Source organism: Perca flavescens, chromosome 17 (genome assembly GCF_004354835.1).
Source record: "Perca flavescens isolate YP-PL-M2 chromosome 17, PFLA_1.0, whole genome shotgun sequence".
NCBI lineage: Eukaryota > Metazoa > Chordata > Actinopteri > Perciformes > Percidae > Perca > Perca flavescens.
The window spans coordinates 20,283,839-20,308,427 of record NC_041347.1 but is presented as its reverse complement, the minus strand read 5'-3'; the positions used below and the strand labels follow the sequence as shown (position 1 = coordinate 20,308,427).

Genomic DNA, 24,589 nt, shown 5'->3' with positions numbered 1-24,589 from the left:
ATGTCTCGCAAATTTAAATGATTGAGATGCTGGCCATCTTCGAACTAGGCTTTTGATCAGAGGGCTCTTCTGCAGGGCCATCTTTCTAATTAGAAGTTAACTGTGTGTGTCCTTGCTCATGAAACTCAATAGCCCCTACTCAAAGGCTACTCTGTCCATCTGAAGAAGTTGCCTTTGATCTGTAACATATTTACAAATCAAAGTCTGTTCTGTCCTGCTAGCCATGATGGTTTTGTTCCAGCTTGTGTGAGTGCTGGTGTTTGATATGTGTACATTACAGTTTTTTTCGATTGCTAAACGACAGTGGGCACAACTGGAGTAATGTGCAAAACACTAACTACAGTCTGCACAGCAGCAGTTCATGTGGACCAAACTCTAGTTCGTTTTTCATTGCTTGAACAAAGTTTTCAAAACTCTACACGCTTATCCCATGGCTTTAACCACAACGTGCACAACACTGTAGATTTACAGCACTTTGTTCAAATGCTAACACACTGCTGTCAAAACTGTTATTCACACATTCAAAACAGAATGGATTTCAGTCTGGTGCCTATCAAACACTGCTGATTGCAATTTTAGCTGAAAGCCTAAGCAGGTGTCTTGTTTTAGATTAGTTAGTGAACATATACGGTATTTATACAGAGAAAGCTCAGAGAGACTTTTTTTGTATACAAACACCAAATAAGAATGAAACGAATATACACTATACCGTTTGAGAGAAACAGGTAAAACAGCAAAGATACCAATATGTCCAGGTAAGATGTCTGAGGTTATGTACACAGCTATAAAAAAAGTGAAAAACACTATATCTTTACAATAGTAAAACTGTGTTCTTACTGTTTTTCAGAAAGTAATGGAGGTGAAAGCAATAGAAACACCACATTCATTTGTATTTAGAGATGATGCAGACATCCAATGTGAAGAAGAAAACTTGCCACATGATGCTGGAGAGAGGCAGTAGTAGTCACACTAATCTTTATTCTATATCTTTTCCTTAAATAAACTATTGAGTAGTGTCAAGTCACTCAAATTGTTCAAACTGTAAAGATGAGAAAGTTTGTAATTTCTGTATTGGTGTTTGATACTAGTGTTTTTACCCTCAGTGTGTTCTGAGTGACAGTGTGTGTCATCTCAGTGAGGCTTGTGCATAGTGTTTGGCTGCACTGAGCCTGTTTTGAGACGTGTGTTAAGAGTTGTGTTGCTTTGAATGAGTTTTGCAGGTGATGTGAACTGTTTAGCTCAGGTGACTGTTGGTAGTGCAGACTGTAGTCAGAGTTTTGCACATGTGACTCCAGTTGTGCCCACTGTCGTTTAGCAATCGGAAAAAACTGTAAAGCAGCCAAAGAAATATCAGATTACATTTCTTTAAAGGGTTAATCCTTAATGAATACTCAAGTGCAGTTGGTGGATGTTTTAGGAATTTGTATTTGTATTTACGTATACTAAGGATCCCCAATAGCTGACGCCTAGACGACCAGCTAGTCTTCCTGGGGTCCAAAACAACATTTAGTCAGACAATGAAATAGATATCATGTTACATTCTTCCTGTACAGTTGAGATGTAGATCCATCAAAATAACAGACGGTGTGTTGCTCTGACCTCCTCTCCTGGGTGTATTTTGTGTGTATGTGGGTTCCAGTAGAGGATGAGCGACTGTTATTAAAAAAAAGGTGTGATGTCACTGACAGAAATGTGATTGGTGTCAGTGACTACTCTCAGACTAACAATAGCCCTCTGATAAATCACAGTGAAAGGCTGTCTCGGTGTGAGTGTGTTGCCATAGGTGCCAGTGAGGAGATTAAACCAACCAGGAAGTCCACTTTGAAGGTTTATCAGATATCAACACTGCACATCAGTTTTTACTCATTTATAGCAGGGTTTTTAGCAAATCTGGAAAGTTACTGTAACACAACAACAAAGTTAGTCATGTTTAAACAGCGACAGTAACAGTAGAATTAGCACAACCCGGTATCACGCCAGGTCGTTATATAGTTACGTTATTTTGATTTATTAATTTGTGTACAGGTTACGATTTTGACGTTTTTTTCGTGTACATGCAACGATTTTGGAACATGTACAGGTCACGCTTTTCGAACCTGCTCTGGGGGACGCAACATTTTATCAACCATTGGATGGATTACCCTTCCATGACAGAGTATCCTAATACATATCACATTGCAGCACGGTGGCCCGTCGCCTCAGTCACAGCAAAAAAATCCTTGGTTTGTTAACCTTTCATCTAGTGCCATCATTAGATTAAATATTTAATTTGTCCTATACTTTCATGACTACATACAAAATATGACATTCCCATGAGCCTCAGCTGTACTTTGTGTTTTGTGCTAATAAGCAAATGCTAACACCACAAGCTAAACTAAGATGATAAACATGGTAAACATTATACCTGTTAAACATTAGCATGTTGCTTATGTTGACAGTTAGCTCACCCTAACAGAGGCTGTAGAGTCTTGTTACCTGGTCTGTGCACTTGCACAGAATATTTTGGCCAGCGCAATGCGCAACGTAATGGTCTCATTGAAATTAATGCTAAATTTTTTTTAAGTACTCGTTGGGCTGAATGATTTGTAGATTGACCCATCTCCCTTCACTTCATACCAAAGGCTGCCATCTGCTATTAACTACAAATCTGTATATTTTGCATTGCTGCTGGATGTTCCTGTCTGCATCCTCTGTACATTTTATTTTGCTCTAAAGCATACCATAGATTTCTAGACTAAAGACACGTCTTATTTTATACAGCTACTGCTCTCAGTTCATACCTTCACGGCATGAAAATCAGCTACCAAAGATTTGAAGCTTTTTTAAGACTGCTTGAGAAGTACTTTCTCAAAGTGAATCCCATGTTGCCCTTTTTTATTTTGGTAACAACATTGTTGTGTTGTGATGCAGTTATGAATAGGGACTGTTTCTTCAGACTTTCCCCTATGGCCAATAATGTATTTTAGGTGTTGGAACCCAAGGGTGAATGGGGATTGAGGGGTGGGAGAGCCGAAAAACAGCATTAAGCATTGAGAGTGAGCTGCAGCATAATTCACATAATAACTAACAATTTCACAAGTATGTACCAGTCTGGCGGTATGATCTGTCAATTGCAGACTGAAAAATAATAAATACAAACACTGCCACTAAAGGCCACAAAGATAATTTCCATACATGATAAACACGGTTTCCCAGTTAGTGTTTTTGTGCCATCTGAGACTTGAGAGTAACCTTTCCACATTATCTTTTCCACACTGTGTTTGGTTATTCTAACTACATAGCTTGTGACTGAAACAATGTTTAGCAGCAACACTTGGATGTTCGGGCTTGGAAAAGAAAAAAAACACACAAATGCACCAATCAGGAAGCGTATCTAAAGTGGCTGCCTCGGAGAGTAGGACAAATGTATTCATAAATGTAAAAATATCTGGTATGCCTTGGAAAGTGGTCATACTCTGCAGTTAAATGCACAATTTGCAGTTAATGGGAAATAGCTGCACAAACACTAGTACAGTCATTGACTTACAGTAAGTACTTTAATTCCAACCTGTGACACAGCTATCCAGGCCCACCTGAATACCTCTCAGTCACAGAATTAAAGCACAAATTATTGGCTGTGTATCCCACAGCCACCTCTTGTTCTTGCCCCAGGCTTTACCCCAGCTTTACTTTCCTCAGTACAGCTCAAAGCTACTGCCCAATTCTCAGCCTCCATGCCTGTGCGTTATTTTCATAACCCCCCCTTCCAGGGACACCAGATCACTGTCCAATTACCAGGTTCATTTCAACTATCTACTGGAAATCAACACCACAGGCTCCCTCCTGTGTAAGCCCAAAGGACATTCCAGACACAGCATGCAGCTGTTTTTAGTGCGTCTTTGCTTGTGTGTGTGTGTGTGTGTGTGTGTGTGTGTGTGTGTGTGTGTGTGTGTGTGTGTGTGTGTGTGTGTGTGTGTGTGTGTGTGTGTGCATGTCTGTTTTCCAATGCGTTTCTTGTTGCGCAGTGCAGAGCCATCTTTGGCGAATGTCTTAGGCTCAGGCTCAGCAGCATGCAAAGGAATCATTCTGACAGATATTGTTTAGCGATTGTGTTTCACATAGAACAGCGCTAGTATCAACGCAATGTCACAGTAAGTTGTTTTCCTCGAGTTGAGCAACCGGGGACAGGTGTAACAAGCTGCTCTCTAATATGAAACCCTTGAGGTCTCTTTAGGATGATTCATGTAAAAAGTAAATGACATAAACACTGTACACTTCCTTTTATGAGACAAATGAACTTGTGTAACAGATTGTCGTTGTCGCTGTAGTTGTAGTTCATTATCATTAATAAGGACACTGGTGTGTGTGTGTGTATGTGTGTGTGTTTGTGATGGGTTGCCTTTGGTTGAAATATCTACCATCTAGAAAAGGTGATGCATAATCTTCTAAAATGTTGTATTAAAGTTAGAATAAAAGCTATTTAAATTGTTTAATCCTTGACATTCTTCTTTAAAGTTTTTTAATGGAATTTTTAACATTGCCTATCATTATCCCAACTGGCCAAAAGACAATGTGTGAGAAAGAGAAGGGAAATTAATTTTAAAAAAAAGTATAAAAATAATGAAATGTTACAAGAAAACCTGTTTCTGCACCCTAACAATATCATAATATGAGCTACATATAAGATAATAATAACCATAATTCAGTGAATTTGAGTTTAAAGGAGGTCAAAGGAGCAAGAGAGGTGGAAACACACTGAAAAAAAGTCAGCGGTCCGTTACTCAGAAACTACAGTAATGCCTACTCTACAGTATATGACAAGAATTAAAAAGATTCTTCAAGTAACTCGACAGAGGCAGGTAAATGTAGACGTCTACTTGTAGGAGTGGGGGCGTTACATTTGAAAAGTGACACTACAGCTGGCACATCACTTGCAAATTCACAGCTGGGACATTACTGTACAAGCATGTGTGCCTCAACAGCCCTTAACAGAGCAAGTTGACCCCCTATTCAGCTTCTGAATATTTGAATAATCATCAAATTAAACCTATGTTATGAGGGTCTCTTGTGCTTCCCTTTATGACTTACACAAATCCCAAAATGTCTCTTCTATTCTCTTCTCTTCCCACCTCAGTCCTGTGATCATTGAGAAGTCATTCCCACGGACTATCACTCATCACAATTCTTGTTCCCCAAACAAATGATCACCTAATCAATAGTAACAACCCCGGTGTAACAAGGTGTCTTCATCCAAACTGGGACATTCGTTGTTCTTTCACCCATTAATCTGGTTATTAATACTGTAAATGTACTTATGTACATGGTATTGAATGCTGTTGTGGGCAAACATAAGAACAGGTGGAGCAGTGTTTGAGCGAGTATTGTGTTAAGAGCAGGGATGCAGGCCATAGGAGCTTATCAGAGGTGAATGAAATACTGTATGAGTAATGAGCCCCAATAGGCATCTGTTAATATATCCTTTGCCCCTGACAAACACTACCTCTCCGCTGCTCCCCGCTCCTCTGTAGTCCTCACCTTTCAAAATGTGTTGTTCCCCTACCAGCTGTGACCTTTATTCAAAGGGGTCAGCAGAAAGAGTGAGGCAGCGTGTGTGTGTGTGTGTGTGTGTGTGTGTGTGTGTGTGTGTGTGTGTGTGTGTGTGTGTGTGTGTGAATTTGTGCACAAGGAGGGGTGTGTTTGGAAGAGGGAAAGGGAGTTGACATAGCACGAGGAGGAATTGTCACCTCAGCTCATTGAAATAGGTTGCCGTATGTGAGTTCATATCAGACACAGATTGCCAGCTACTGTCAGCACTTAAATTGAATTGAATCACCTCTTTTCGAATCGAGAGCAAAGTCTGTTTTAGCTTTTTTTTTGCTCACATTGGAATGTTAAATGAATCCAGAGTATGATCTTTTTTCTTTTCAAAAAAAATGGACACAATATAATCTGCTAATGGGACATCCCCCGAAGAGTATCCCGTCTTTGTAATATTCTACTCTGCGTCAAAGTGGATAACACTACACTTGGATTGGAGATTTATATACAAGTACGACAGACGTGTCTTTGTTGGAGGGCTGCCCAGGGCAGTGCGCTGGTTCAGAGTTAGAGCTTATTGCTTATCGCTGTGCAGGAAATCTTTCACAGTGAAGGATGGATTCTTGGGATACAGACTCAGAGGCCTCATGCAATTGGGGCGACTCCTCTGAAGAAGCATCATCATCAGAGGAAGATGAACCTGATGTCAAATATAATAAAGAGTAATGCCAAGTGATGTGTGTTGCCTGTTTAGAGTAATGCTTTCATTGTGTGCCAGTGGCATTTATGGAGTGAAGACATAACTGATATGCAGGTGTTACATTTTGACTGTTTCCATCATCACCGCTCTAGTAAAGCATTGGAAATAAATAATATTGTGATTTAATAATGGCCACAGTTTGTGAACCGTGGATCAAATGTGCCAATTTTGCTATCGTGCCTGATTGTGTTGTATGATCTTTTTGTCTAGGGAGGACATCAGGACGGCCAACGTCATTGCAGCAGATGCAGTCACCTGTCTAGTCATCGATAGAGAGTGAGTATCAATAAAGTTATTCCTCACATAACATAAGGACTGTTCTACATTGTTGATCCTTTTGTTTCTTTCGCATTAAAGTGGTGCAAGAGCTCAGTGAATGAATGGATGTCTAAAACTAGCCCACATCTGCTGCTTTGCTCATGATGGTCAGGCAAGGAACATTTCTTGGAGCAGGTTATACAAGTGCTACCTTTACATGAACCCACCTTATGAACATGGCACAAATTAAGTTGTCATTACTTTCAAAAAAACATTAAAGCTCTCATGGAAATGTCAATTTTATCCTAAATAATCCAATAAATTGAATGTAAAAAAATTCAACAAATGTGAGGTGAGAAATAGATTGTGCCTTTGCAGGATCATGCTTCTCTTTCACTTCACTTCCCTACAGCGTCTTGTTTGAATGTCTGCTCACAAAGTCATAAAAAGTAGTCTGAATCAACGACGATTCATTTAGGGGATTGTTCCGCCACCACCAGAAGATGTCCCCCACCTTCCGCTTTCATTGTGTTGGCATTCTAAACTCCGGTGGATTTATGAGGACTATGGTTAACTGCTCCTCAGATCTCTGCAGGGTAAATCAAGACTAGCTAGCTAGACTATCTGTCCAATCTGAGTTTTTTGTTGCACGACTAAAACAACTCTTGAATGAGCACATGTTCCACCAAAACAAGTTCCTTACCGAGGCTATTTTGCAGAGGCACCATTATTGCGTCCGGCGCTGAGCACCGCACAAGACGATTGTGATTGGTTTATAGAAATGGCAATAAACCAGAGCACATTTTTGTCCTATCCCGGAATGCTGTGTGGATTAACAAGACCCTCCTCTGCAGCGCTGTGGAGATTAGATTAGATAGACCCAAATTGGGAAATTTCAGTGCTACAGCAGCAAAATATCAGTCACACTTCACACATACAGAATATACAAGACATAATAAATAGGATAGATAGGTCTGGCAATGCGAGACTACATAAAAGGCAATCACGTCATCACCTCAAGTTTGCTCATTCATTCAGTTTATTTGTTCAGGACTCACCTAATTCTCATGTACATGTTTTCTAAATACAAACAACTAAACTTATGAGATTTCCTTGTTAAGTGACGCCATGAAAGAATGTGTCTTACATCTTAAATCAACTTCAGTTAAGGATTTTGATTTATGCTACAGTTGTGCAGGAATGACTAACAAGGGCTATTTTTTCACTGATGTTTGCCAGGAGATTATCAAAGAACAAAACCAAATTTTTAGCTTCACTTTGCAGTGACATGGTTTGACATTTTAATACAATGTTTATAATGGTTTTATGGTACTTTAAAATGTAGGTGCAAAGAAGTTTATCTCAGGTCTCTAACTAAGGATGGTTAGTCTCTGACCATCTCTGTCTCTAGCATCGAGTTGTGTGCTGAGAATAGAGACACAGATGGATTAGGCGTAGGGAGGAGATGGTATCAGCTTACCCAGGGCCTCACTCTAGCCTCTGGGAACACGGTAAGCACAAATGGGCCATCCTCAAAGCTAGCAGAGGGGATAGTGAGTGAGTCATCCAGCACAGGTGATTATCACTACATTTCACTCTGCTGGTCATACAAGCAGCTAATGCTGTCACATTCCACAAAACTATCGGTCATTGTGTCAACCAAGCCAGTATTGGTGCAGATTCCAGGTTATTAGTGCATTTATTCGTTTTCTGCATATGTAATGCTTAAAAACAAAACAGCGCCAAATAAGGACAATTGCAGGAGCTGAGCAGGAGAAAATGAAGGAGAGAGAGACAGTTTGAAAGGAGAATAAAAACAAATGGCAGGGAGTCACAGGCTCAGGGCAATAGACACTGTAAGGAGCCAAGCATTTAAAGAAAAGCTCAGCTTTGAAACAGCCCCAGTTTACAGGCATTATGATCTCAACAGGAGAAAACACCAGATGTATTACATCGTCTGGCTGACAGCTTGATGAGCCTCGCATGAAAACTGTCTCAGTGTTGTTCTTCCAGGATGTTAGAGTCTTCTGCATAGGCAGCCATACTTTACTTTAGAGAGAAATGAGTGAGAAGAGAGAGAATGAAAAGAGAATGAAAATGTTATTTTTCATGTACCAGATCTCCCCACGAGTGCAACTTTGGAAGATTTTATTTAGCATATTATGTAGCTTATTATTCTGCAACATCTCATTGTAATATGTCTTTCATTTTCATATCCTCTGTAATCATAATGATACTTAATTAAGTTCTGGTAATCCAGTGAGAAAAATGATGAATTAACAATTGTAAATTTATTTTGAATGTCTGAAAAGAACATGGTCGTTTCATTCAGTTGAATAACTTAACTGACTATAAGTACTAATAACAGAAATATTGTCATGGGAATTTTATGTCAAATGATAACTAGCATAATACTTAGTGACTTTTTGTCACTCAGCACAGTATCTTTTCTATTCTATTATTTATTCATTAAAAAGAGTTATGCACCACCTCCCTTTGTCTCTAAAATTCCCCCATCTGCTATCACACTATTTTACACCTTATCAAGGTAGCTCTGTCATCTCATCTGTTCTACAATGATTTTTACAGGCTTGTCTCTAAAAGCAGACTGATGAATATGTAAGAGTAACTGGCAGTGTTTTTTTACGATGGTCTGGCCATATATTGCACCAGCTTCCTATATAGATCACCTGCATTCATTATATACTGTAAATGGAGAATATGTGCATTGCTTTGGGCTGGATTATAGATTCTTGATTGAACAAATGAATAAGTCTCAGAAACGTTTGCTGCTTTAACGTTTACTATCTGTATTGCAGTTCATTCAAGCACCTGATTGGAGGTTTGGAGGATGTGTCCAGTAAAGGCCATGAGGATGCTGATGCCAAAGCCAAGTAAGACAATTATAATGTATTGATATGTTCAAATGAATTAAAATACCCACTATTCATGTAGATCTTTTTGCTTTGTGGTTTGGCTTGCTTTCTGTTTTGTTTATCTTTTGTTTTAATCCATTAATTAATTTTGCTAATTAATTTCCACATTCAATAAATCTTTAAATTGTTGTACCATATCCTGACTATCCACCAGCTGGAACATTGTTCTTAGGTAAACTTGCTCAAGGCCAACTGTTAATGCATTGTGCCTTTAGGTCTGTTATATAACAAGACAATACTCCTGTGGCAGGCCAGCAGAGGATATGACCTCCGCCTCTATTTCTGGAGGAATTAATATGTACTCTATTTATCATCACTATGGAAACAAGAGAAGCACTATAGAAGGGACCTTGGCAATAAAGTGGACATCTTCTGGCATAATCTGATACCTTGCTCACTCTGTGCTATGTTGCGAGTCAAGGTGAGGAGAAACAAGAACCCGTTAATGACAGATTACAGAGAGTGAGAAAGCAGGAACAGTTTATCGCCCCAGAAAGGAAAAAAAAAGATGTCGATAGATGGACTGAGTGAAGAGAGACAGAGAGAGAACAAGACGGGTGACAAAGCAGACTAGACTTCTGTTGGATGCTTTGGATTTGTAGCTGACCACTGAGCGTGTCAGTCATCTTTTGCAAGTCAGTCGAATTTAGTCAGAGCAGAACATAACACCAGTTATTGTGTTGGGTAGAGGCACTTAGGAAGGAGAGAAGACAATGCAGGGTGTTATGGGATGGAGTGCATTGGTTTGCATTCAGCGCTGGCCAGGTCCCCCTTGATGGCTCATTAGCGCTAATGATTGCCAGCAAATGTGTGTGATAGAAAGACACCTGCAGTGTGCATTCTCTATGCAGTCTGTAGATAAGCTAGTAAGATTGATTTCATGCAAATGAGCAACAAATCATGGCCATCATTGTAACCTCATTATCTACCCTTTTCTCTACAGAAGTTTCTCTTGAAATTAAGCCACTCTTTCTCTGCTCCCTCAAATCTTTCACAGCAAAGTCGTTTCCACCCTGATTAAGGTAGCTTGCCCTGCCCGCGTGCTGTGTGTGTCTCTTGCTGCCGCTCCCCGCCCAGCAGAGCACATTTGTTTCTTGGTGAGGAAAGCTTGAGTCAGGATCCCACGGTGATGGAAACTATCTCTAATTGGTCACAGCGGATAAGCACCATGCAGCAGTACTGTAACTATACAGTAGACTACAGCTGCTCTTTGTGAGGTTGACAGGTCTTTTCTTCAAAGACTACCTCCCTGCTATGTGCAATATGTGCACATTGTTTTTGATCAAGTCGCTGCTTCTCTCTGCAGGAGTAGCTTCATGCTACACAAAGTACAGCCAATACATCCGTCTCTGTTGAAATGTTTTACTTGTATTTCTGCATGCATAAAACTTAGATTTAAGTATTTTGTTTAGTGGAAGGTGAGATGAGAGTCCATATGTATGCTAATGTATCTAAATTCCCATATCTTAAGTACAGTTGCAGAAGTCTTTAAAGCTTTTTTGGGGTGTCTTGGTGGCCTGTGTGTTACAGCTCTGACCATAAACATGTCCCCGGTTTGCGTCTGGTCAGGGACCTTGTTGCATGCCATTCCTAAACTCTATTACCCCTCATGCCCTAACAGCGGTCTTATAAAGGCCTAGAAATTCCTTGCAAAAAATCGTTTCCTGGAGCTCCAATTAAATAAATAATTTAAACTATCCTCTGATATATCTATGTTTATGACACTTGCAGATCTCCTGTATTGAGGAGAAATACTTTACTTTCCACTTACTGCTAATCATGGCTCATCAAGCATAATGAAGAATTATGAGAAAATATGAGAGCAATATGACTCCGCACATCCCATGTCTGAGCAGGTATAGGAGTTCAATAAATAAAGACATTTAATTAGTCAGCTTTAAGGTTAGAGACGCTGTCTTCTCGTCCTTACTCTCTCTTGAGTCAGGCTAGACCAAAGGAAGTGAAGACAATAGCGCACACACACACACACACACACACACACACACACACACACACACACACACTTGGACACATGGGGATTGCATCATTTTTTATGATCTCATCCGTTCACTGATACAGATAATCACCCACTGGGGTGCTACTTGACCGGCATAGGAACACTTTGTATTGCAGTGCTAGTAACATATTTGCCATGTAACAGTAATAAGTTACAAGGTCAGGGGGCTTCAAAAAACACATATTTATAATAACTAACCAGGGTTACATTACAGTGTTGAATGTAGCTGAGATCTGTGTTAGTTTTTATTCAAGGTCCGGTTAAGACATGTATTTAAGGTGTATTTATGGTTCCAGTCCTACTTGGTCTGCTCGTCAGTATCATATTCCAACTAGTGTTTTTGCCATGAACATAAACAAGTGTTGTTCTCTTCCTATCTAAAAAAAAATCAATCTAGTATTTGTGTTGCTTCTTTAGTAAATATCTCTATTGATCAACTCCCAGAGAGCCTAAGTGTCCTTGGTTGAGACATAGAGTGACATGAAGTGTTTTTCTAGTAACAACACTATTCAATACAATTCATTGCAGTGGCTTCAAAGTTGTCTTATTTCATTTGCTTCAAGAAGAGTTCATGATTTGCACAGAATATAATATATGGATTGATTCTTGCCACCTTATACAATAGCTTCATTTTTTGGTTCAGCTTTGAAATGCTTGGCGTTATTGTTCATCAGCTTCAAGTATTTTCTCCTTACCTCGATACTTCAAATGGAGCAACGCTGCTATCTGCTGGCCAAATGATAATACTACTTTAAAACCTTTTCTAAAGACCTGCATGATGTCAAATGATCTTGACAGAGTTTGTGAGACCTCCCTCATTATGTACACTCAGAAGTCTGTGTATGTGCACGTGTCGGACATCATGACCTTATTAATAATCCCTTCCCACACACAGGAATGCATGTACTCTTGGTTACATCTCTCCATCCTTTTGTTAATCAGAGAGCATTTTGGGATTTGGAGTGTTTTCTGGGCCACCTTCCAGATGATGGGAGGGGAGAAAATTATGAAAGTATTACTTGTGAATCTATGAAAGGATTACCTGTGAATATAAATGCTAGTTGTAGGGCCTATTTATATACAAATAAAACACTGGCTGTCCTAGTAACCTAATGTGTTTCTGAGAAGCGCCTTGGCTTAGTAACCTGCCAACACATGCCTCCACTGTGCCCAGTGGTATGCAGCTTAGGGAAAATGTTCTGTTGTTCTGGCTCGCAGTGTAACTGACGTATCTGGTGGATCTGATGGAGTAAAATCCTCTTTCCACATCTCAAATGGCCACATAAGCTTAGAGTGAAGTAAGTCTCATTTGACATTTTATTCATCAAATTCCATCCCAGAACAGTACTCATAAAACTATCTTTGTTTAACTCTTATGTACATAAACTTAATCCCTGCTGTGCCATGAAGAAAGACTGCGGATTTATCTAAACAAGTCTTCCTTGTTGGGGTGTTTTTTGATAAATGTCTGTGATTGGCATATACAGCTGTACTGTTTTTGTGCAAGAAAAGGCCTTGCGTTGAGGTTGATTGTCTGTTCTGAGTGACCCAGAAAAGGCTGTCCTAAGCCTACTGATCCAGAGACTGAGCTGATGAAACTCTGTCTGTCTGGATCAAACAATAACCAGAGAAGACACGGGGCATCTGGGGATAAGGGATGGACACGTGGAAACAATCTGCGCTGCCAAAATGTACAGGTCTGCAATGGCATGTTGGGGTGTTTGGTGGCAGAGTCAAGGCACGTCTTCAGAGCCAGCTGAGTACTGAACTCATGTGACGGTCGTTCCGTCTTTGTTTTTTCCTATCAAGAATGGGGACAGACTGTATGTGTTCAAAGAGAGGTCAAAATCGTCCACCAGAGGACTAAACTCAAACACATCCTGTTCATGTGTTCACATTTATACACTCCACATCCTCAATAACATCCTCAATAGATTACCATGAGTTAAATCCTCTAAGATTTGCAAACAAATGAGCACAAGGAGAGACGGATATTTTGTCTCAGTTTGCTGAAAGTGGATTATCTCTTCTTTCATCATCCTTCATCTCATCTCTAATCCTGTTCCCATTCTGTCTTTTTCCCCCTTTTCCCGGCACCACAGGTATGAAGCAGAGAATGCGTTTTTCTTTAATCTCAACCTGGCTGACTTTAACATCATCGACACTCTGGGAGTTGGTGGCTTTGGTCGTGTTGAGCTGGTAGGGGGCACTGCACTGTGACAGTAACATCTTCACAATTGTCTAACAAGCTGTGCGGGCTAATGTGCAGGCCGGCCTTTGTATTTGAATTTCTTTCTTTCCTTCTCACTGCAGGTTCAGCTCAAGAGCGATGAGAACAAAACCTTTGCCATGAAGATCCTGAAGAAGCGACACATTGTCGACACAAGACAGCAGGAGCACATTCGTTCAGAGAAACTCATTATGCAGGAGGCCCACTCTGACTTCATTGTTAGGTACACAGCATGAACAGCTTCACTGAATATAAATAATCTACTGTATATGCCGTACATGTCACAAGAATCAGTACTTTATTACCTCAGAACCAGAAGGACCTGATTCTTTGTCATGCTAATAAAGATTTTCTCACACATGCATATCAAGTATATTGGGCAGAATGAATGTGAGTGTTTGGGCGTCTACCTGTGATGTTCCTGAGATACTCTGGTGATATAAACAAGGTGTTTTTCCTGCTTTCTTCTCTGTGTATGCTGGAAAAAGCTCCCACTTCTTTTGACCCTGAAAGAAAATAAGAAGGCACATTACTTTTTATGTTTATGCTACACTACAGTATATATACTGTAATGCATAGCTATATAAAGGTCTAGAAGTATTATCAAAATGGCTCTATTTCTGACCATAAACTATGGTTAAAAGATAGGGACTTTGGTTTAAAATTGCTTCAAATACAACTGGGCGTTGTATTTGTGTTGATTAAATAATTATATTTCTAAGCATGCATACAGATACAATTTTAAATTTAGATGTCCTGTGCATATATTTTTTTCATTTAAAAGCGGTTTGAGATAACATCTATTTGGTGTTTTCAGACTCTATAGAACATTCAAGGACAGCAAGTACCTCTACATGTTGATGGAGGCTTGTTTAGGAGGAGAGCTGTGGACCATTCTTCGCGACCGGTAAGCTGTTTTTCACCAGGTCAGATATAACTAAATCATTTTGACACAAATATGACACAGCTAATACCATTTAGTCTAAATGGTATTAGCTGTGTCATATTTCTCTCAATGCTAGTGATGCAAAGAGTAAGTACTACAACATGTAGAGAGTTGCAGTTACAGTAATAGTCCTAACACCTCAAGTATCTGTTGTCCTGCTGTGTTTCCAGGGGTTCATTTGAGGACTCAACCACCAGGTTTTACACAGCGTGTGTGGTGGAGGCCTTCGCCTACCTGCATTCCAAAGGAATCATCTACAGAGACCTCAAACCAGAGAACCTTATATTGGACCACAGGGGTTATGCCAAACTGGTAAGAGATCCTTTGGTTGGTAAGGGATTACCAACCAAAGAAAATGAATGTCAGAAATGCTGCAAACAAGAGAAATCTCATATTTTTTATGATGCTACAATGAAGGATCAAATGAAACGTAAACATAGTTCATCTTGGCAGTAAATAAAAGTATGATTATAATATAATTGAGGTTAAGTCGGATTATGTTTTTTTTTTGGGTGCCGCCATTCCCTACTCTCCTGCTGGAGAAACCAGTTTGTAGCATTTGGCAGAGCTGCAACCAGCTGCTCAACGCTTTTCTATCCATCATGCCAAAGAATCAAGTAATAACTGTAATACTGAAATGCTTACACAATTTCGAGTTTTGCCATTATTATACATAAAATTGAACATGATCTCATACAAAAAAGGACCAAGCTGATATGACATGAATTAAAATTCCTATTCAACTTCATAGTTCAAATTTTTTTTTTGTTGCCCAGGTTGACTTTGGCTTTGCCAAGAAGATCGGGTTTGGGAAGAAGACGTGGACCTTCTGCGGGACGCCGGAGTATGTAGCACCAGAGATCATTCTGAACAAGGGCCACGACATCTCAGCCGACTACTGGTCTCTAGGAATCCTCATGTTTGAGCTCTTAACTGGCAGGTACACACAAGCCTGGGCATGTCCATGAAACTAATATCTTAAGTGTTCCCTGTGATGGCATATCTGGTGTCATACACAACAACAACAAAATCTACAACAAATAAAATGCTATTTAGAAACCTTGTTTTACTCAAGACTACTATATTTGCCTCTGTTATGTAGCCCTCCATTCTCTGGCCCTGATCCTATGAAAACCTACAACATCATCCTGAGAGGCATTGACATGATCGAATTTCCAAAGAAAATTACCAAAAATGCTGCCAACCTAATTAAAAAGCTATGCAGGTGAGCGTCTGTGTTTCCAGCGATAATTTAAACTCGTAGTCATTAATTTAAGTGGTCTGTATGCTGAATCATAATTTTTTTTTTCTACTGCAGGGATAATCCTTCTGAACGACTGGGAAACTTGAAAAATGGTGTCAAAGACATCCAAAAGCACAAGTAAGCATGTCTATGAATCAATATGATCCTCTTATTTATACATTTCTGTTCCTGGTTATAAGTGTGTAGTAAAACCTGATTATGAAATTAAGAAGTAATGCTGTTTGTTCTTTAGATGGTTTGAGGGCTTTAACTGGGAGGGCTTGAAGAAGGGGACATTGACGCCTCCTATTATCCCTAATGTAAGTGCACACTGCTGATACTCGTTAGAATTTTCTTTCTAGTTTCTCTTTTGTCGTCAATCTCATACTTACAATCCAGTTGTTGTCTGCTTGTTTATTCTTTCTGTGAACGATTCTTCTCTTTCCACCAGGTTACATCAGCAGTCGACACGAGTAACTTCGACAGCTTCCCTGAGGACAACGAGGACCCGCCTCCTGATGACAACTCCGGCTGGGACGTTGATTTCTGAAGTCCTCCTCTCAACTTAAAACCAAAAGAAACTCTTCTTTTGTTGGCATGGAGGCCATCTTGAGGACATGGCTGTGTTGTTAAAAAAAAAAAAAAAAAAAAAAAAAAAAAAAAAAAAAAAGAAAGAGAGGATATGGAAAAGAAGATAAACGGATGGATGGCAAAACCCTCTGGGTCACCGATATGCCTTTATTTCACTGTGGCTCTGGATCAAGCATTTATAATGGGACTGCTGTAGCACTTCTTGTCTTACACTTGGCTCTAAAAGCAAAGGCAAGGAAAGTGCAGGGATACACAAATACATACACAAAACAACAGAGGCTAATTATGGAGCCAGGTTTTCCCATGTAACAGGGAAAGGTGTTTGGTGGGTGGATGAATGTTCCATACATTGTCTATAGTTTGTTTTGGTTCTAGGATAAGTAAGAGTGTGAAACATGTGGCCTGTTAAAAAAGAGAGGAGGCTGATGATTGATTTTATTTCTGTGTTTGTTTCTCCGCAATATTTGGTGAAATGTTTGGAGGACTTTGGGAGGGTTTAAGATGTTACTGCAGTTGCTCCCTGGTTTTTGACATGCAGCTGCTTGCTGCAATCGCTGATAGTTTCCAGAGATCTACACACTACAGTTTGCAAGTAAAACTGGTATCAAGTGCTCAAGACTAACCTGAATGTCACTGTCTCATTTTCTTCTTATTTAACATCCATATGGCACAAAGCATGTACGGTACATAGTATTTGAATTTACATTCTCACACATGAACACAACCAGGCTAAAAGCAAATACTTAGTACCCTTTACATAAGATTAACCTACCTTGAAAAGCACAAACACTGCATTCAGTGGAAAGTGATGTGTGACTCTTAAAAGGGACCTGCTTTCAATGTAATAAATCACCCACCGACACACATGAAATGTCAGCTAGTATTTTCCAGCTGCAGCAAATGTGTCATGCACTTAAGACCATGAACTGAGAAAATCAGCAGTTACAGCTCATTTTAAGCTTCAGTAGATTAAGTCACACTCTTTTTTTTGTTCCTTAATATGCTTTTAATTATGCATATGAATGGTTCTCTACCTACATACTTCTTAAATTTGTTTTTAAATCACCCAAATGCCTCATCCTCAGTTCGCCCCTGTGTAGTTCTGACATAACTGTGAACATGGTTTCAATGTCTTTGGTGCTGTTATTGATAAATTATAATATGCGGTGGTGAGATGACAGTACTGGTTATTGTTTTTGTAAAGTGATTTTTTTTGTACTGGTTTCCTTTGTATCGTACTTGACTTCCTTATTTAGAAAATTGGAGACTTGTGTCCATTTGTAATCTTGAGTGAAGATTTGTTTGATATCACTTGACACCATTTTGCATTGTGCTAAGTTGTATTCTCAAGGTTTTCAAACACATTAAGTTTATCCATATAAACTAACCATCCTCTTCTTTGGAGGCAAAATTGATCACATCCACATTATCGTAAGACAATCTTGACTTACCTTCATCTTATGGATATTTTAAAACGTCTCCTAGAGACAAACAGCAACAAAGGAGATTATATTGTGTGGAACTCACAACTTTTACCACAAGCGCCATGATTTTTCACCTAGCTCATCACCTCTCTCATGTCCAACAATCAGAGCAGAAAATCTAAAAAAATGTAAGTGCCTTAAATCAATGGCATACAAATTTAACATCACAAGTCCCTTTTCGATGCTGCATGAACACATATACACCTCAAAACGTATGTGTCCTCTTAGATGGCTGCACTTCATCCTTTGTTATATCTAATAAATACATTAATCACCATGGAAAGAGAATTTCAAGTCATTTGATGGCTGACAAAACTGCAAATGAAATCCTTTTTCTGCTTACCCCTTTTGATTTGTCTCACAGGAACATTTATTAACAGTAAAATGATAAAAATGTATCATACCTGATACTGCTGTAATGTCATGCTTTTTTCTATGAATGTTGATATGAAGTCAGCCACAACTGGCCTGATATAAAGTGAACTATAAATCATAGCTCTGAGGGACCATCCATCACCTGGTTCAGTCATGAAATCTGAGCATGTAAAGATGGCAAGAATGATTTGCAGTTTTGAACATTTCACAAATTGGAAAAAAATATTCCTCTTCACCACTGTTGACAATCTTTGACTGTATGATAGCATCGATCATAGTCATCATCCACATTCTCATTTTAACACAGCCCAACTCATATTTCATCCCAAACAGACTGACACACTTACATTTAAATGATATAAATCATTGGATGATGTTGATGGAGTATAAATCTTAGTTTGGTGGGCATACCATAAGTATTTTTGCTGCAGGTTATGTTTATCACAAAGCCTTATGTATGCCATCACTTTACAAACCGCTGATGTTGAGTCTTATATTGACCGCCTTCTGTAATGTTTCCTGATATTTGCCTTGTGTTATGTTGTTTATTCTGCTGTACCTTAATTTTACAGAGTGCCACCTGTAAGATTTTTAAAATTATAGAGTAAAAACAATACTTTTGAGTTGTGTTTGTCTCTTAGTTATTTTTAAACAACTCGGAATGAGAAAGCGTGCATGTGCTGTGGAGATGTTGCAGTTTTCTGTACCAGCCACAAGAGGGGGCTGCAGGTAAGACAGATCTCTCTCAAAGCAGCTGCCTCAGCCTGATGTGAACTGGTTGCCTGATATCTAATAATCGGTCCTAGAGTTAATGTCATTCACTTTACTGGTAAGTGCAGATGATTCAGCTTCTCTGGTCTCAGTGTTATTCGCACAACAAATCTGTTTGGTTGGGACAGGGAAATGGCTTCGGTCATAACAACAGGGTGACACCTCTGCGAGATCAAAGAGGATCAAAGTGCATCAAAGGAGCTCACCTTACCAGCACTGACATTTAGTAAAGTGGACATAAAAGCTCTACTTCAAAAGACATGCAGCAATTCAAACGCGCAAAGTGCTACAGTGTGTTTGTCAGTTGTCTATGGCGCATCTCTCTCTGTCGAACACACACACGCTTATGCACGCACATACACACAGCCTCACACTCAAACATAAGCTACGTGACCAGCAGATGACGTCCAAGTGCCAAGATAGCTTAAACTAAAGGGCTCCTTTCCATCACGCACTTGAGCACCTGCTTGTTTTGTTTCTCATCATATGGGAAACAAGTTGAGTCACAAAATGCACTTTCACTTGTTTCAATCACTTCCAGGAGCTGATTAGGAGATAGAACATAGCATTGCACTTTGGGACTTTATTCAAGAAAACAAATTCACCATGAGTCAACTGTTTGCTGTCAAAAGGGTGAAATGACCTGGCTTGGTTGGTAGACTAAAGTCAAACACATACATTTTTAAGACTTATTTGACTTGCCCTTAGAATGGACATTTCTTGCAGTGGAGGAGCCCAAAGGGTCAGAGAATAGGAAGATCAGAGTTGCCTTTAATCTCAAAGTGCCAGTCAACCCTGAAAGGCATCGCCACGGAAGTCCATTAATTCGGTAAACTTTTCACACCCCTTAATGGTCTGCAGATCCCACACATTGATGTCCGCTACTGGTGTAATCGAGCACACTTTGGAGGATAATTGCCCCCTTTGCAATCAGAAGGATCAAATGAAGTAGTTAATCGACGCAAGTGACTTCAATCACTGTCTTCACACAACCAAAGGGCAGTTAAGCTACTTGAATGTCAAAGAAACTGGAATAACCAAACACCTCTTATAAAGACAGATAACGGAGTTCATGAAGAAAGAAACAAATGCCATATTTGCAGGAACACTGGTGAGTTTCTGTCATAAAGATAAATCTGTTAACAGATCAAATGTGCTGCAATATTTTGTAGCAGATATATATATATATATATATATATATATATATATATATATGTATGTGTGTGTGTGTGTGTGTGTGTGTTATTTTAGATTGGCTGTAATAGTCGGAAGTCATTCAAATAAAATATATTAAATTATGAACTGTTGGCATCAATGTTTTTTGGGAAAAAAAACTGTTCATTTAATAAGTGATCTATAAACCGAAAAAAAAGATTGTGTTGTCTCATAATGAGTGTTTTAATTTAAAACTAGATACCATTTTATATGTATATTTATATTATAAGAGTTGTATAAATGTGGTTAGACTATCACATTTGTTTTCCAAATAATGAACGTCAAAAATGACACGTTTTAAGAAAAGCATATATATATATATATATATATATATATATATATATATATATATATATATATATGTTTTTATACTAACTAGATGAAGAAAGTCTTGAGTGTGGACGTACTTTATTTCCAATATGCATTACTTAGTGATGGATGGGCATTCCGACTTTGCAGGTCATTATCATTACAAACATTGTGAAACGCAGTCCTGTGCGTGGAGAATGGATGGCCATTTCCGTACAGTGGGGCTCTCTTTGAAATTCCACCCCTCCGCCTTTGTTGTGCACAGCGAGGGGCGGGAAGACACATGTATAAAGAGATCATCCCAGGACTGTGAGTCAGGAGGCTTCGAAAGCATCGTGCCGAAACTCTCTGGGAACTTTGTGATTCAGGATTCAAGGCCGCTTTGGACTTTGTCACACAGCCATCTTTTTCAGCAGAAGAGAGGGGATTTGTTTCCGTGTGTTTGCAACACAGCAGAATTTAACAGGAAAATCATGCAGATACCGCCAGCGCATCGCTTCTTGGCTGTGTATCTCACGCTGTTTGGATACCTTGGGGACGTTTACACTGGGACAGTCCTGGTGAACTCCAATGCCATCAAAAACCTGCCCGGTGCTTCAGTTGGCAAAGGCACCAATACCGTCAGTCCGAGTCCGCGCACCTCTCCCTCCGGTAGCATGGGACACAAATTACCCGTAGACACCTTGCAGGTAATGAACTTTCCCGTGCGTAAAAGTCAGTTCAGTGCGCCACCGTCAAAGATGCAGTTATGTACGTTTTGTAGGTATGTAATATCTCAACAGTTCAATGACACGCTGCTTTTGTTTTTTATCAAACTATAGCAGTCAGGTCTTTGCACGGATGATGAAGACTGTGGAGGTGATGAATTCTGCAACGACGTCCGAGGCGCCTGCCTGCCATGCCGTAAGAGCCGGAAGCGTTGCGCACGGGACTCTATGTGTTGTGCTGGAAACCGCTGCAGCAATGGTGAGCAGAGGCATCCCACATAAAAGAAATACTGACATTTATGATTTACCAAGTTGTTGGTGATATTCTGATAACTGGGAATAGTTTGCTTATAGTCATACTGTCTGCATGTTTACTGATATCCATTAAGTCTAATTTGCGCCAGTGGTAAATACAGACCCTAAATCCAGTTATTTCTTTTGACCTTTCTAGGTGTTTGCCAGGCAAATGACATAGATGGTACAGATGCATCCATTATCACTGGATGGCACAAACACAACAACACAATGGACCATCACGCCAAGAAGCCTACCACTGCCCACAGCAATCAGCCTAATGCTGCAAAAGGTGAGTGTCCTGTAAAGAATCATCAATCTTTATGAGTTTCCAGTAACAACACAAACAGTTTTCAGTGAAGTCTGTTTCATGTAACATACTTTCATCTCTCTCTTTCCTCTATCTCCAGGCCAGGAGGGGGATACTTGCCTGAGATCTGCAGACTGCTCTGATGGTTTGTGCTGTGCCAGACACTTCTGGTCTCGCATCTGTAAGCCCGTGCTGACAGAGGGTCAGGTGTGTACACGCCACCGCAGGAAAGGCACCCATGGCTTGGAGCTGTTCCAGCGCTGCGACTGTGGCGACAGTTTGGCCTGCCGACCAGAGAAAGGAGAGCGAGACCACAGTGTCAGCAGGACTGCAGCCCGGAACCTACACATCTGTCAGAGGCGCTGACACAAAAACGTGGACACACACAGAGACAGAAATACACACACACACACACACACACACAGCAAACCCACAAATCAGTCACAGACACTGACAAACAATTTCAATCAGTCTTGCATACACCAGAGATGCTGATACACATAGACACCCAACACCTAAGACTTTCTATCCTGCCAAAGTTGCTGACACAAACAGCATCCGGAAGGATAGACATGATTCCTGGAAAAGCGATACACCCAGAGGGATGCACCAGTGCAAGACGGACTGATCCAATTCCCTACCAACAGATGAGGAGTCGGAAGTTAGGAAGTGACATTTCAGAAGTCTTGAAAGATCGATTCATGTCTTCGGTAATGGCAGAGCTGTTTTGTTTCTCTTTTTATGGAACTTCAAGCCTCAGTTATTGCAGTAAATTACTGTTTTGTAAATATTATCCTGAAGGTGGCACTTAATTGAGCTATTGAATTCTGTCAACACCAGTATTATAAAGACTTGGTGCTGCATGCATTGTAAATGTGTTATATATATATATATATATATATATTGTTTTATAAGAAAATGTTATATAAAAGTTTGAATATATTTGTTTTATTAAACATCATGTGATAACCATAGTCCGTCTTTCTGCCCATTATTTTTTGGCAATAGTTTTTTTCTGATCCACAGTGCTACAAAAAACACACAAAAAAAATGTCTTGGTAAATTGTTTCAGTGAGGTTTCCCTCAAAATGCCTCACATATAAATTATCCTGCAGCAGTTAGGGTCTAAACCATTAAATCCAAATATTCACTTAACGGTGGGTACGAGTGGGAAATGTATCTTGCAAAATAACAATCATTCCCTTCTGGAAAGCAAGAGTTATTTGAACAATCACTTGGTGGTGTTTAACCCATAGCCCAGTATTCACAAATCAGTGGTTGAGGCTGAGTGGATGGTTTAAATGTTTGGCCCAGATATGCTTCTCAAACTCATTACACACAATTTCTGGAATATGTGCACACAAACAAACAAACACACACACACACAAAAAAAACATGCTTAATACTGGAGCTTCAACAGGCCACATCCTGCTATGGAAGCAGATGCTGGTACATTGGGGCTATGTCATCAGAATAACATGAAAAACAGGACAGGATGCTGCCATATCAAATGATAACTGCAAAGGGGTAATAACAAAGTATGTGTGTCCTGGCGAGTGTTTGCCACCTAACCCTTTGGTGTTGCTGGCTAGTTTCTAATTATAACTTTCCTACCTTCATGTGCAGCAGAGCAGATAGCTAGCTATCCAAACTAAAGCCTCTAATTATTTCGTCTTACTCAATCTACACAAGGATTCATGAAATGAGGTGCACCGCAGTTTTTGTGATGCAACTCCAAAAAAAGGAGGATCTTGGTTCTCAATCTGTCCAATTACACTGCACACCCCATTTCCTGGCTGTTTTGCAATATATGTGCTCTAATGTATAGGCTATGAATCCACCCAAATCACCTTGGTGTCTGTAATGAGACCTGTTTAGATTAGAAGATGGTGAGGAAATTACTGTCCTTTTTGCTTGATTCTCATGTCCGATCAAAAGGAGCACAAGACACTCTTGATATCTGACTGAGCCATATAACTTCTTTATCTGTTTACTCCCATAGACATTCATTTGATGTTTGTCAAAGGAAGACGAGGTGAGGTGTATTCTGACTGTTATTGAGGATCAATGTTGAATAGTAACTAACATCATTTACACAAGTGCTGTAATTAGTATTAGCAGAGGCTAGTACAATTAGCAGTATGCTATTTGTACCCTGGTGCAATTAGAAGTGTATGCTATTTGCACCCCTGGTACAATTAGCAGTGTATGCTATTTGTACCCTGGTGCAATTAGAAGTGCTATTTGTACCCTGATGAAATTAGAAATGAATGCTATTCGTACCCTGGTGCAATTAGAAATGAATGCTATTAGTACCCCGTCGGTGCACACAGCAATGTGTTCTATTAATACCCCGTCTGGTACAAATAATCAATGTATGCTATTGTGCATTTACAGTACCTTGGCATATATTTACACACAGTTATCCATACTACTCATGTATTACACCTTTTTGGAATATTATCGCCCTGACATTCTTACCCTAACCATAACCAATCCCACTCCTCTTGCCTTCGCGGGTCCTGACTTGCGCAATTGCATGCAAATGATCCAATCCAAATTTAAAAAAATAAGATCACCACCGGGGAATCTAACTCCAAACTCCCATAACAAAGGTAAGCGTACT

General features: G+C 39.7%; 2 protein-coding genes across 3 annotated transcripts in view; both read left to right on the top strand.

Annotated features, from left to right (window-relative positions):
* The window catches only part of LOC114571723 (cGMP-dependent protein kinase 1), an 80,317-nt gene extending 63,761 nt beyond the window's left edge, over positions 1–16,556 (top strand). For both annotated transcript variants that reach the window (XM_028602873.1, XM_028602872.1), the window contains exons 8-18: positions 6,488–6,553; positions 9,355–9,429; positions 13,591–13,687; positions 13,802–13,941; positions 14,536–14,625; positions 14,835–14,976; positions 15,441–15,604; positions 15,767–15,889; positions 15,983–16,045; positions 16,161–16,227; positions 16,359–16,556. In XM_028602873.1, the coding sequence (XP_028458674.1) occupies positions 6,488–6,553; positions 9,355–9,429; positions 13,591–13,687; positions 13,802–13,941; positions 14,536–14,625; positions 14,835–14,976; positions 15,441–15,604; positions 15,767–15,889; positions 15,983–16,045; positions 16,161–16,227; positions 16,359–16,457 (1,126 nt within the window). In that variant the 3' untranslated portion in view covers positions 16,458–16,556. The remainder of the gene's footprint in view (positions 1–6,487; positions 6,554–9,354; positions 9,430–13,590; positions 13,688–13,801; positions 13,942–14,535; positions 14,626–14,834; positions 14,977–15,440; positions 15,605–15,766; positions 15,890–15,982; positions 16,046–16,160; positions 16,228–16,358) is intronic.
* Positions 16,557–20,926: 4,370 nt separating this feature from the next.
* On the top strand, positions 20,927–22,788 carry LOC114572451 (dickkopf-related protein 1). The gene is made up of 4 exons (XM_028604098.1): positions 20,927–21,341; positions 21,474–21,618; positions 21,811–21,945; positions 22,064–22,788. Exons 1-4 carry the CDS (start codon positions 21,126–21,128, stop codon positions 22,327–22,329), a joined length of 762 nt encoding a protein of 253 aa, XP_028459899.1. The 5' UTR covers positions 20,927–21,125; the 3' UTR covers positions 22,330–22,788.
* Positions 22,789–24,589: the final 1,801 nt, after the last annotated feature.